The 14,274-nt window shown below is 41.1% G+C and overlaps 1 protein-coding gene across 1 annotated transcript; it reads left to right on the top strand.

Annotated features, from left to right (window-relative positions):
- Nucleotides 1–893: 893 nt before the first annotated feature.
- On the top strand, nt 894–13,523 carry LOC128737830 (uncharacterized). The gene is made up of 9 exons (XM_053832565.1): nt 894–966; nt 1,085–1,455; nt 10,104–10,509; nt 10,634–10,810; nt 11,127–11,303; nt 11,455–11,625; nt 11,687–12,184; nt 12,246–12,379; nt 12,437–13,523. The coding sequence occupies exons 1-9, from the start codon at nt 894–896 to the stop codon at nt 13,481–13,483; spliced, it is 3,054 nt and encodes a 1,017-aa protein (XP_053688540.1). The 3' UTR covers nt 13,484–13,523.
- The last annotated feature ends 751 nt before the right edge of the window (nt 13,524–14,274 follow it).

Below are 14,274 nucleotides of genomic sequence, written 5' to 3'. Positions count from 1 at the left end.
ATTTTCAACAGTCTAATAAATTTACATGCACAACGAGTCTAGACGATATGCAATATTTAACAACCGATTTGAAATATAACCATTGGGGGTCCCTCTAAGAGAGATTCACGTCCCCTAGCAAAATCGATTCATATTCTTAAACTTTAAAAAACTATAGTTAGATCATAATAGGTAATAAAATCCTAGTTTTATCAATTTCTATCGGTATCACTTTTATAAAAGAGAGAGAGACCTATTTTCAGCCCATTAAGCGATTGCCTTTATTTCTTCAATCTAATTAAGTGCTAGTTGAGGAACAGTTGGTTTTGATGTTCATTTTTGAGAAAACGTCTATAACATATTAAAGTTACACATCGGCAAAGTACTTATTTAGCAAAAGGAATGTAGGCTGTATTTAGAGATAAGCTGAAACTACCTCCCGTACCCTATTTAATATGCATTTAGAAGATATGCATAAGATTCCGACGAACACGAAATAAAACGGTCCAAATGCCAGGGATTGCAGACCCCGCCCCCACTAGTTCCACCAATGACTATAAATTACGCGACTATAAATTGTTGAAATAAATAATGTTACATATTCGCTGCAAAAATTGGTGTTCAGTACCACCATGAAGAAATGTGAGAAGGTCTTCCCCTTCCCCCACACGAGGTCTTCCACCTTACCACACAATTGAACCACACCATAGAAAACAATTGACAATTTAAAAAAAAATCGGTCTTCCTACTTGTCTCTGATAGCTTTGTTTCGGTTTTCACAGTTGGCAAATAACAACGCTTGTTTCCTCCGATTAGGAGGCTAACGGAAAAATAACGCCGAATACTGACTCTTAGCGTAAGGATAGTGGAGGACACCGGCAGCGAAACGTAGTATCGCCGCACATCTCCGGAAGATGGAGGGCAAACCACTGTTCGAGAGCAAGCATTGCATCTCGCTAAAATGTGTTCTATTTCTATTTTATGGAGGTGAGTACCTATGGAAAATTTTATTTTAATTTTAAATTAATACATCCGTTTGGTCATGGCCCGAGATTATTCAATGAAGCATGTGTTTTATAATTATTTTTTATTACACATATTTTAGGTTTAGGATGCATCTATCCCTTCCTGCAGTCGAACATGGCTCACAAGGGGTTCGATTACAATGAAATCTATTCAATATCGGTAATCATTCCGGTTGCGGCCATTTTCGGGCCTTTGATATTCGCACTTTTGGTGGACAAATGGGCTACCTCCAGCGCATTTTCTTATGGAAAGCGAGTTCGGATCCTGACAGCACTTAGTCTGTTGGCTTCGATTGTTCTATATGCCATACTGATGTTTGGCGTCGAACGAAATCCTCCACCAGACGTGTGCCACCCACAAGTGAGCTTCATGTGCAACAAAAAGGGTGCCTTCCTGCTGCAGGAAAAGTGTACGGCCGAAGGTGTATGCCACGATTGGGATCATAATAAGGTGCGTACTTTAGTAGATTATATTGGCATTATTCCCAACGATATATGCTTATTCATCATTGGCTTAAATGATTACCATAACCATATTAGTATTTAACGAAAACGCAACGCACATAGTATACGAGAACGAATGTATTGCTCATGTACCGCATTGTCTTGTCGAGGATTGTTTACGTTACGTACCCGTTGAGGATTACCGTTCTTATTAGCGTTTTGTACATGATACATTTAGTGCGGAGGTGAAACTTACCAGACCTTACGATCTTGTGGAGTCCGCAGTAAGCACGACTTCTAGCAAGAATACGTCTGCATAGATCTTTGTTGCAGTTGTTATCCGACCCCATCAACGACCCGAGCTATACAAATTCGTGCACCACCTCGTATTCGTTCCCGTCGATTACCGTTACCTGTTGTCGATTACTGTTGCCTATGCGAGCACGGTTCCTCCTGCTAACAGCTGCTTAGTTTTTGTCGTTCACCACTAATCCAACCTTCCCTGCTTCACGTTTTAACTTGGTATGCAGCTCAGCAACCACCTGAAATGTCCATCCGACAATGTTCACGTCGTCAGCGATACAGATAAATTGACTAAATTTATTGAAAATCGTGCCCGCATGTTAAAAATCGAACACATTTTAACACGTTCTAACGCGATGCTGAACAGGTGATATCATCACCTTGTCGAAGTCCCCTGCATATTTTCAAACGGGCTTGATAACGCGCCCGATATCCTCACATAGCACCGCACACTATCCATCGCGGCCTTTATCAGCCTTGTCATGTTCCCGGGAAAGCCGTTTTCGTCCGTCATGTTGCATAGCTCTTCACGATCGATAGTATCATAGATGGCATTGGAAATCCATGAATAGGTGGTGCGTAGAGACTTGGTTTCGCTACACTTTTGGAGGATTCACCGCAACACAAAGATTTAGCGCGTTATTGATCGTCCGTCCACAAAACCGGTTTGATAACTTCTAGCTAACAGCAAAAGAACTTTATAGGTAGCGGGCGCTGAAAAAAATGATCGCTCGATAGTTCCTACATTCTAGCTTGTTGGCCCAGCTAGCATTTTCATATATATAAAAGTTAAAAATCAGCATTACGTACATATATACATGCTAATAACTCGTATTTGTTGCGCAAAATTGGCATATCCGCGCTATTTTGGAGGCGGTATGCGTGATGAGGAATAAATATACTCATTTCAACTATATAAGTAATTATATGCGACAATATCCGATTAAGCCCGACCCTGTCCATGCTACTATACGATTCTGTGCTGAATATCGTATGTATGACAGCTATTATCATTATATACGACTGAAAATCAACTTGGGTGCACTTTATGAAGCATTAGTTACGATTCCGAATTTGTTAAGAGTTATTTACGATAATTTTCGGTTATTGATGTACGATTTGGTGCTAGCTGGGGGCCTTCTTCTGTTGCAAATTACATAATGTACATTATGCACACAAAACTAAATATTCCAGATTATTTTACACAAATAACATTGCTTCTTCTTCCTCTTCCTCTTCTTCTTCTTCTTCTTCTTCTTTTACTACATCTTTTTCTTCATCTTCTATTTCTACTTCTTCTTTTTCTGCAGCAGCTTATTGCTGGGATGGCTTGTGCCGTATTAAGAACTCTGCTCTCTCAGGGTGGCAACTACCTGGAAAAACCTGGAAATCCTGGAATTGTCAGGGAATTTGAAATTACCTGGGAAAACCTGGAATAATCAGGGAATTTTTAACAAAATCAGGGATTGTTTCAAACAACCCCAATGATCGATGCATTGAGTAGTCAAGAACACTTAGAAATAGATAAAGAAGTACGGCACAGAAGCGATAGATTGTGTTATCGACAATTAGCTCAGTGTTTTGCAAAGGGCCTTATTCTGCGAGGCAAGTGAAGTGATATAACAAATTTAGTTTGCACTCACTTTGCGCGTTTCGTTTGCCGTTAGTCAAGTCGAATCGAATGACATTGAGGTTTCAGCATGTGACAGCATGTTTGGCGGCATGCGACACAATTCGCAGAACATCGAAGTAAATCCCAGTGGCACCGCAACGAAATTTGGTTTTCAAGAAAAATGTTGGAGAAATTCCACTGACTCACGGCAGTGCATAAACTTGCCATACTGTTGAATGTTACAAGTTGTAACCGAAATGCGGGTGTAGCGACCCTACCTTCCACGTTACGAATTTTTGGCTCTAGCTTGGACCCGGAAGAGTAAATCCCGATCAATCCATGCAAAATGAAATAAGCCGCATTGGTCAGATAGTAGAACAGCCACCAGTAGTAAAGCGTAATTAAAAATTAGCTCAATTAAACTGCTTTTTTGCATGGCTTATGGCTGGGAGAACGAAAATTAAACGCGTGGCTGGCAGGAAAAGCGCCACGGCGGGTTCGAGAGCTAGCCGCAATGGGCACTAAAACTCCGCTTGCGCCTGAGTTTGCGAATAAATTTGGGCGGGAAAAAGAACAGATAAGGAACTCACGGGAGGAGTATAATTTGCTGGTCGGCAGAATAAGAGAAAGTGATTGCAGAATTCGCCTAGGGAAATAGAGTAGGTGGGGTAATTTTTCTCAATACCTCGTAGATTGATAAACAATTAAAATATCAATGATCGAAACATATTTTCAGTTAAAATTATATCGCAATATGAAATCTAGAATTCTATTAAACACCAGGAAAAACCTGGAAAAATCAGGTTTTTCGTATCCAGTTGCACTCTGCTCCACTCAACTGTGTGCTACTCGTTGCCGATTCTTTTAGCATCTCGACCCTCATCGGTATTTTGACGACGTGGCTGGCTGGCCACGTATAACATCTTTTATCGCGTGTACAATGGATATCTCTCCAAACAGGGCCTGTAGCGCATACTACCTACATTTCCGCAACTGTACGTCCTCTGTTACTTGAGCGTACATCTTCCGTAAGCAACGTTATTATTTTAAGTCTGTAAACGAATACCGGTCTGATTAGCGAAGCGATTAGCTTCTTCCGATGAATCCTTAATAGAAATGCCTTACCAAAGGGAGGACGAAGATAGCAGGCTTTTCAGCGTAAACGCGTCGTTGAGGCTCCTTACAGAGATCCCAAACATATAACCTCGTTCATTGCCGTCAATAGTCACTGTTCATGGGAGACGACCACTATCTTCTTGTCGTATCCGAATCGTAGAGTGCGCGTGAGCGCGTCCTTCCTTCATCATGAGAAAGACATGCTCTTTCGATGTGACCGAATTTTCCACAGTTGTTGCAGATCTTCTCTCTATGACTACAAATATTAGCTCCGTGATATATGCTATTACAGCGCACAGTGGCGCCAGTCAGAACAAAACTGAGACAAAACTAATAAAATTGGTAAAGTAGCATGGAACATACATATTTTGTATATAACTGTGAACCAAATTGACTACTAAAACTTAAAGTTTTCAAATACTTACAAAATCAATAATTAGGGTGTCTCTAAAATTATTTTCTAAGAAAAGTTTTATAACTACTTGAACTATTATATTTATTTTGTGTTTTTTTGCATTGGGATAATTAGGAGAAGTAGTAATGACCTTGTAACACTCAGCAATCCATAACGTTGAGCCACATTTAAAAATAAATTTCGAATTTTAAAAAGCCAATAACCATGTTTATTCACTAAAATTTGAATATCAAAGTGTCATTTCTGCTCTGCTGACCTGGTACTAACCTTTAGCTGCTAAATGCTCAAAGATTTATTTTAAAAATATCTGTAATAGTATTGTTAGAAGTAATTACAAAGCGGGATTGCCTAAAAACACATGGTTCTATAAAATTCAATATTTTTAGTCTCTGCGCAAATCTGCGCAAAATGCGGATATGATTTTTGGAAAGTAGACTAAATTCTACATAAAATATGAAAAAATCACGGTTACCTTCCGTTCCCAAAAAAAGATGCTCAACTTTGAAAATTCGAAGTCACATGTGTGTTACTATTTTGAGATTTGTTACAAACATATTTTAGAGTGTACTTGATTTTCGTCAATCTGCAAAATAAGGTGCTAATCTATAACCATTTCAATACCAAATCGCGTTTTCTTTGTATCCAAATTCCTAACAGGATACGATTAAAAACAGTTTTTCGAAACTTGCGTTAATTGAAAAATATGGGAAATTGTCACACAAACCTCAGATTCAAAAAATTCTCCAAAAAGCTGTATCATTCCCAGTGCTCTGAAATTTTGGAATATAGTTATTTAGTCTGTCTACTTTCATAGAAAAATAATAATTCATGAAAAACTTCAACTCCATTTTGGGTGTTTTGTCCCAGTATTTTCCACTGTGCAGCGCCAGCATTTCTCTTTGGGTGTGTAACGGAATGATGAACCCGCGTAAGATGCCTTAGCTGCATAGCGAGATGGACCGCTGTTAGTGTACGGTAGTCTACCCCGTGAAGCTCCAGTATCTCTAGAGGGTCTGTTAACATGATACTGAGTATTTCTCTGTGGTGCATGTCCTGCATGATTCATGCATTCCGGAAAAGATGCATCAATAGATGCTACCACTTTTTGCTCGACATTTCGGTACTTTTTGCGGACGTATTCTTCGTTCAGTTTAATAGTTTCGATTTCACGTACCTTATCAATCAGGTCTATAAAACCCTTATTGCGACTCAACATTTTTAGTGCGGCTGACCGGATATCATCATTTTCAGCATGTTCGGAAATTGTAGCAACAATCTGTTCAAATTTTTTGGGATCTTCATACTCGCAGAGTCGGGCCATCGAACCAACACGAGTTATATATGACAAGTCCGACTCACCTTCTTTCTGAGCCAACCTTGTTAACTTACGCCTCATTAGCATCACATCTGATCCTGACCCGAAATAGGACTTCAGCCTGGACATTGCATTTGCGCATGGAAAACGAACGACACTTGGATCGTCATTTGATGATTTTGTATTCTTGAAGATTTCGAGCAATTTAGTACCAGCCTTTACCTTGAACATAGTGAACTCATCCTCTACTCCCGCCAATGCCATGGAGTCTACAAGAAGCTCTTTCCAAGCTTCAAAAGACTGGCGATGAATCTCACCGTCGTCTATTGATTTGCATTCTGGTATGTTAATGGAGGCGATGGAGAGCTGATTAATGGAAGTGAAAAATCTTGACTCTTCCAAACTTGGGATAGCTGTCAATCTGTGTGTGCTAGAAAATTGGGTTTCCCTTTCGACATGGGATCTATCAAGTCCCCTTTCTTGTTTAGCTCGGAGTTCCTCGTTAATTCGCTGACTTTGTTGGAGCTCGTCCATGAGCTGTGCGTTTTTAATCTTTTCTGCTGCCAATTCACGAGACAAATCTTTGATTTTATACTGTTTTCCAACCGAAGTAGTTTCCACCGGGGTTTGTCGGGTCAAATCCTTCATGATGTAGCCTCGCTTCGGCATTTGTTTCGCTGTAATTTATAATGTAAAATCTTAGCCAAGATGCTAGCAATGCGGGTTTTTTGGAGGACGCTTCGCTCGCCATTTTGTATTTTTGAGACCGCTCCACTCAACCTTTTTTTTGTATTGGGACCGCTTCGCCCAAAATCAAAGTACACTACATGCAATATTTTATTGAAATTGGGACCGCTTCGCCCAAAATCGAAATATCCGTTTTGAAACAACGAAAATTGAATATAACATATCGATTTTCACTCTACTTACCTACGGGCTGCGCCATGTCGTATCCGAATCGTAGAGTGCGCGTGAGCGCGTCCTTCCTTCTCGAAAATAGTACACAGAATGGATTCTCGCTTTCTCATGAAGTTGCAAGACCTTACGGGAAACGTTGCGTTGGCGCGAACAATTTGCGGTAATTCTAGACCTAGTTGCCAAATGTAAAGTCTAACTAAATTTGCATTTAGCAGTCTAACATTTAGAAGTATCGTTAATTTTCTTGGTTGATTTCTTTAATTCGATCACGCATGACTGACAAGCCTTATAGATCGAATGTCTTTTCTGTATATTTTTTTCTTTAGTTACGTTAGTTTATTTACATCAATCATATTCACTACACTTCTCTCAAGCACTCGCTTTCCAGATATTTAAGTTTCGACGCATTGATGTTCGCTCAACCTCTCTTAGCATCCACTCTGAGAATGGCATAGATTGCCTTCGCTGTCGCAAGGTTTCTGCTGATTACGTCGCAGTCATCAGTGATGCCTAACAGCTCGATACGGAAATCATACCTCGCATTCCGTTGTCCGTTGACCGAATTACACCTTGAATAGCGATATTATATAATGCACCCTTACCGCAGATTCCGGGACGATGCCCACTCGTTCCAGGGTGATTTTGATCAGCCTCGGTAGTTTATCAGGAAATCCGTATTGTTACATTGCCCACTATGGCTGTTCTTGATCGATTATATCGTGTGCTGCCTCGAAATCGACATAAATGAACTATTATTGTACTCTTCACACTTCTAAAGAACCTGCCGAAGTGTAAAAATATGATGCATAATAGCGCGGATTCTCGTAAGGTCCGTCTGGACCTGTCCCACGAATTTCTTTTCTAACATGAGTGGATGTCGTAACAAGATCTGGGAGAACACCCTGTAAGGCGGCGTTGATCAAGGTAATGCCAATCGCCCTTTTTGTAAATGGGACAGTTCGAATCCGACCTTCCGATCCGACAAAATCCCGTAACTCAATCCCTATTACTGGTGGTTCCTAACCATGTATCAAGCGTTTTGTCGGGAATTCGTCATTTCCGGTGACTCTATTAGTATTTAACTATCCGATTTCTTATCAAAAGTCCTCACAGTAGTGCGGAGTCAAGATGCTGCTGTGTTTCGTGAGCACTCCCAGATTACCTTCCTTCTTACTTACTGTGCGGTACCACGAAGTCAAGCCGAAAACACTGCTATAACGCCTGTCATGGCCCCTAAAAATATCTGGTTAACTGATTCCTCAGTTCCGGACTACTCACACTTACTTACAGGGAAGGAGGTACAGTGTTGTCTCGACACTACAAGATAGCAGCCCCATCACGAGACTGGGTAGCGTAAGTCCTAGTAAGGCTACCTATCTAAAAACAGAACAGCTACTTCTGCCTTCTTCTGTTATATTGGCATTGAGGAGATCATAGAAAAACAGTTTTCGCTTTTCGATTACTTCGCGCTCGTTCGTGATCAGGTTCCCTCTTCGTATCCACACATGTCATGTTTCGATTCGAAATTGCTTTACTTTTTCATACACTTTCAACAATACTTGGCCAAATTCTCTCTCGTCGCTATGTTTTGATATTTTTACGCCCTTATTTCTCTCTTTTTCATCTAGCGATCTCTTTAACAGGAAAGAGTATTCAATCAATCTTCGAAGATCAAAGTACTTAACCCTTTAGAAAATGGTAGGGGCTCATCATCCAAGCACGGGTAATTTTGGGCAGCTTGCGGGTTGTTCGATTGACGAATGTTTAGTCGAGGAAAATGGCTTTGTCGCGATTGGTGTGCCATTGTTTACTTTAAGCGCCCATGTACTGCTACTAAGGAATATCTTCAAAAGAAAGGAGCGTAAGTTAGTGACGTTCGAGAAGAACAAGGTCGGTAGATAAGGAAGGCGATTTATGCGTTGTTCACTGGTTAGTTGATCTGCGGTGGTCGCTTGCTGGAATGAAAAAGATACAGGCCCCAGAAAGCTGCGAAGTAAATGTTGGTCTGTGGTGCGATACAGGCTATGGGGCTCTATTTGGATTGATACATCGCTTTCTTACCGACCTGGGCGTTCACATCTCCAATGACAAATTGCTGTCGTACGTTGCCTCCAGCAGCGCGTTGAACGCTTTCTTGTCACTGTAAAGTCTACCTTTGTGCGAGCAATGCACTTTGACGGTATTGTAGTTAAGAAAAAAAGCAGAGTCATTAGTATACACATCCTTAAGAACTTGACCCTTCCTTATCAACAGATAATAATAGTTAATAAGGAAATACAGGAAAAGTACGGGGCTTGTGCAACGATCCTACTGACTCTATAGCAGCACCGCCCAGTTGAGATTCGAATATACGACGACTGGCTTGTTAGGTTAGCATCGTACCCTGGATCTAACTGGGTGGGCTGTAGTTAAGAAAATCTTCTCATATTTTTAAAGGGCACATCCTTTCGTTAAACGCTTTCCAATCCATCACGCAATACGGCAGTCTACCCAGCACAACTGCAGTTTCCCGTTCTTAACCACTATGGTGAAATTGGGCCTTGCAGTCGTAATTGTTATATTTAGGCAGGTTGCCTTACTAGAACCACATTCCGAGTCTCGCAATGGAACTACCATCTTGGCTCCAGGGTTCAAGACAACTCACCAGGCTGAGCAAGCGATGTTCCGTCTTGCCGCGGAATCAACGTTTGAAACCACCCCTGTCATGATAACAGCAGTATTTTTGGCTAGAGCTGCACGTTCCTTCACAATTTTTTAGAGTAGCGTTCCCCCGGGGGTTCGCCAAAAATTTAGCTCTCTGCAAAATAGTATACCGAATTCCGCCAGATTGGAAACCACTGACGTAGAAGATTTGTATCTAATAGGAACAGCCGCTCAACCATCAGAAGTGTTTTCAGACAGCACGCAATTTTTTCTGAAGTTAAAATTTTACACGTTAATTAATCGTTGTATTTCCTTCTAATTTATCTTTGCCAGGTGGGGCTTCTGAGTTTGGAACACTGCAGCTACAGCTGCCAACGAGAGGCTCATTTCGAGTCCACCTGCTACGAGCGGCAGGATCATGCTTCACGGTTGGCCGCCCTCCAGGATAGCGATGCTGGTGATGATGATGATGCAAATGATGCGGATGAATCAAATACAGTGCGTGCTGATGACGGTAGTGGCGAAGAAGACACCGCAGCAAGCAACGATCTGGACGGCGATGGCATTCCCAACGATCAGGATCCGGATGACGATAACGATGGTATTCCAGACTCGCAGGATAATGACGACGACAACGATGGGATACCGGATGCGCAGGACTTGGATGACGATAACGATGGCATTCCGGATAGCGTAGATGTTGATTCGAAGATGACGGCAAATGACCTGGATGGAGATGGTATGTTTGTGAACAGTAAAGTTGATGGTGACTTTTTTTTAATTGATTAGAGTTGGGACTTGTATCTAGAGACAGGGTTGACAGGTTGTAAAAATAGTTAGCAAACGGCCAAGCATATTTTCAGGAATTCCCAATGATCAGGATGAAGACGACGACAATGATGGCATCCCGGACGCGCTGGATGAAGATGACGACAATGACGGAGTACCGGACGCTCAGGATGATGATGACGACAATGATGGTATTCCTGATGGTGCAGATTCCGATGCGAAATCTAAGGGCAATGATTTAGACGGGGATGGTACGTAAGCTTCAATGCCTGCTTCCTATTTTGTTAAGTGTATTTGGAATACACCCTCTGCTAGCGTTCTGTGTTATTTGTGTACGTATATCAGAACGTTACGAATTGCACGATACTCACCATCGTCTACTTAGATTGAAAGTGATCCTGGGACGATCATCGTCACTGCTCGTCATTGTCTTCTTGTGTTGTAAGCGATTCTTTTTCATCATATCCAACGCGTCCTATTACGAAGACTTCAAAATTTGAACATTTGTGGGGTTCATGTTTCTAAACTAGTATGGATTCACAAAATTCATGCCACATGTTTTCTCAGGCATTCCAAACGATAAGGATGATGATGATGATAATGATGGCATTCCGGACATTCAGGATACTGATGATGACAATGACGGCGTGCCCGATGTTTTGGATAGCGACGATGACAACGATGGTATACCGGATGTGAAAGATCAGGATGCTGTTTCCAAGCCGAATGATTTGGACGGTGACGGTAGGTTTACTCAAACCATCTAACAAATTGACATTCCATGAAATCGCACAACTGCAACAAAACAGCTTAAATTTTTTACACGATAATCTTGAATTGGCAAATCCCCAAATTGGCAAGTAAACCATTTTGCATGATTCCGGCCCGCATGTAGGTATTCCGAATGAACAAGATGACGATGATGACAATGATGGAATTCCAGACGCAGAAGACGACGACGACGATAATGACGGTATTCCGGATGCCGAGGACGTTGATGATGATAACGATGGCATCCCGGATGAGCTTGAAGGCAAAGCTTTGAGCGATGATCTGGACGGCGATGGTAAACTGTAAAGAATTCCGTTTTCAGCCATGTATAAAGGAATTTTCATTATTTTGCAAAGGTATCCCGAACGATCTGGATGACGATGACGATAACGATGGAGTACCTGACTCGGAAGATACGGATGATGATAACGATGGCATTCCGGATGCCCTTGACTTAGACGATGACAACGATGGCATTCTGGATGTGCTGGATGAGGGATCCCGTAACTCAAACGATTTAGATGGAGATGGTATACCCAATGATCTGGATGAGGACGACGATAATGACGGTATTCCGGACGCAGCGGACAATGATGATGATAACGATGGAATCCCGGATAGCATCGACAGCGATGATGACAATGATGGAATTTCGGATACCCAGGAGAACATAGAGAGCGAATTTTCTGCGCCTAAAATTTGCCACGATCCTGCGGCGGACAATTCAGATGAGGATGATGAGGACGATGATGACGAGAAATGTTACTCTGCTAACGGAGATGTCATCGAAGTTAAAGCGTCCATTGATGAACATAACGAACGTGATGATGACGAGGAATGCATTTATCCTTTGGGTTTGAAATTGATTGGAATCAGTTAATTGTATAATACTACTTTCACATTTCACATTTTTAGATGGTTTTAAATGTCATATTGATAAAGCTTGGGTGAAAACGCAAGAACAAGGCTGTAAACCGGTGATCGAATGTTCTCTTCAAAAACCTTATGATTTGAACACCAGTTTACTGTACGGAACAGATTGTGATGGGGTAAATAAGTAAAATATCTAAAATTTTAATAATAATAAACATCCTCCTATTTTACAGGATGAAGACAACGACGGTGATGACGACCGGGGAGATTCTACATATTACTTTTACCTATCGATACGCTCTTTGTTGGATTTCTTTTTGCTAGCCGCACTAACACTGTTCAACACCATCATTGTTATCGCAACCCGAGATCCATCGACGGGCGTTGCCGATTTTGGTCGACAGTTAGTTTGGGGTGCCATTGGATGGATTGTTTTCTTCAACGATGACTTCGAACAACCGTACTTCCTGTTCATACTCCTAAACACGACTGCGGCCATTATTCTGCTTAGCCCACTAAAGATGGATCTTTCTCCACCGGAACATTGGTGGAAGTTCAAAACGACACCACAGAAATTTTTCTCGGCTGCAGCATTTTGCAAATACGCCAAAAAATGTTGGTTGCCGTTTTTGGTTGCTCTTGGCTTGGGATCGCTCTGGAGCATTATCGATTCGATCGACGAGACTCACATGATTGATATCCCGACCGAGGGTGATGGTAATGAACCAAAGAAAACCGTTGGATTACAAAACGTCTGGAAAACTATCTTACTTGTCGGTGATCTACTTGCTATTCCTGTGCTTGTATTCTCGAAACGAATTATCGAAGTTTTCGGAGTCTGCAAGATCCTTGTTGCTGCTTTCCTTTCCTTAGTCGTACGCTATATCTTATTGGCTATTTTCGACTGGCAATTCTGGGATATTATCGAAGATCTTCTGCTACCTACCACACTTGGCTTGACCTGGATAACACTAGTGATACATTTCCGTGATATCCTGCCCCGGAAGATAACCGCTATCGCACAAGCCTTACCAGTTATTGCCCATTTCGGCTTTGGTCGCTTTTTCGGCGCTTTAATTGGCATTGAAAACGATTACGATCACCTGGAGAACGACTACGAAATTATTGCCGGTGTATTGTTTGTCGTTACTATCGTAAGCATCGTGCTGTATCGCTATCGTGAGCTAATACTAAACTATCTAGGGCAGTACATTCCTGCACTGAAACCAAGCGAAAATGAAAAGGTTACTAAAAACGGCAAAGGTGAAACGGACGTTTGAACACAGAATACCCTGTAGCCTAGTCGTAGTCAAGCTGGAAACTAATGCAATTCACTATCGGAACGGAGAGGCTGAGAAACCGAAATTTATGCAGTTGCAAAATGGTTGTTATAGAAATTTTGATTTATCTAGGATAAAACTGTCGTGTAAATTGAAAAGGATTTCTATTTTTAATAAAGACATGTTGATTGGCGTTGAATAAAATGACTTCAAACTGAATTATTCTTCGAAAAACTATATTGAAAAATGTAAATATTTAAAATAAATATTTAAATAATGTAAAAAATAGGGTAATTAATACAATTTTGTTTGTTTTTCTTTTCCTACAGCTTTGTTGTAAACAATTTATTTCGACTTTGTCATAAAATTGATCAATTATATTTTCACTTTCTCTTAGTCGTTATTGTTTGAAATTACCTATTCAATAGAGCAGTTGTTTACACGGGTTATTGAATGAGCGATATGCTTATTAAATTTCATGCGTGTTTGTGTGGTTTTACTCTCCCGTCAATGCTAACTCTACTTTACCCACCTTACTCCTCAATGCCAGTACAACCATCCCTGGTGAGGGTACATTTAACTATAAGGGTGACTTTTTACACTGTCGAAAGTGCTTTATGGAGTTCATATAGAATTCAACATGAAGGAAGGGTAATGAAGGGCTTGAGAATTAACCCATGCTAAACCCATGAACACTCGCTTGTCAAAGCAGACTCGGTAATCTTGTGGCTACGAAGCCCCTCAAGAGCTAATACTTAGTTTTGATGATCTAGTGCAAGCACCCCATCGAC

This window comes from Sabethes cyaneus, chromosome 2, assembly GCF_943734655.1.
Source record: "Sabethes cyaneus chromosome 2, idSabCyanKW18_F2, whole genome shotgun sequence".
Lineage (NCBI taxonomy): Eukaryota > Metazoa > Arthropoda > Insecta > Diptera > Culicidae > Sabethes > Sabethes cyaneus.
Note: the sequence above shows the minus strand (reverse complement) of the source record. Positions and strands in the feature narration are given on the sequence as shown.

What these genes read in the sequence shown, in the direction of transcription:
- LOC128737830 (XM_053832565.1), top strand. Translation starts at nt 894, where the DNA reads ATGGAGGGCAAACCACTGTTCGAGAGCAAGCATTGCATCTCGCTAAAA. An exon ending in TCTATTTCTATTTTATGGAG is followed by an intron (nt 967 to 1,084) that starts GTGAGTACCTAT and finishes CACATATTTTAG; the next exon opens with GTTTAGGATGCATCTATCCC. An exon ending in CGATGATCTGGACGGCGATG is followed by an intron (nt 11,626 to 11,686) that starts GTAAACTGTAAA and finishes TATTTTGCAAAG; the next exon opens with GTATCCCGAACGATCTGGAT.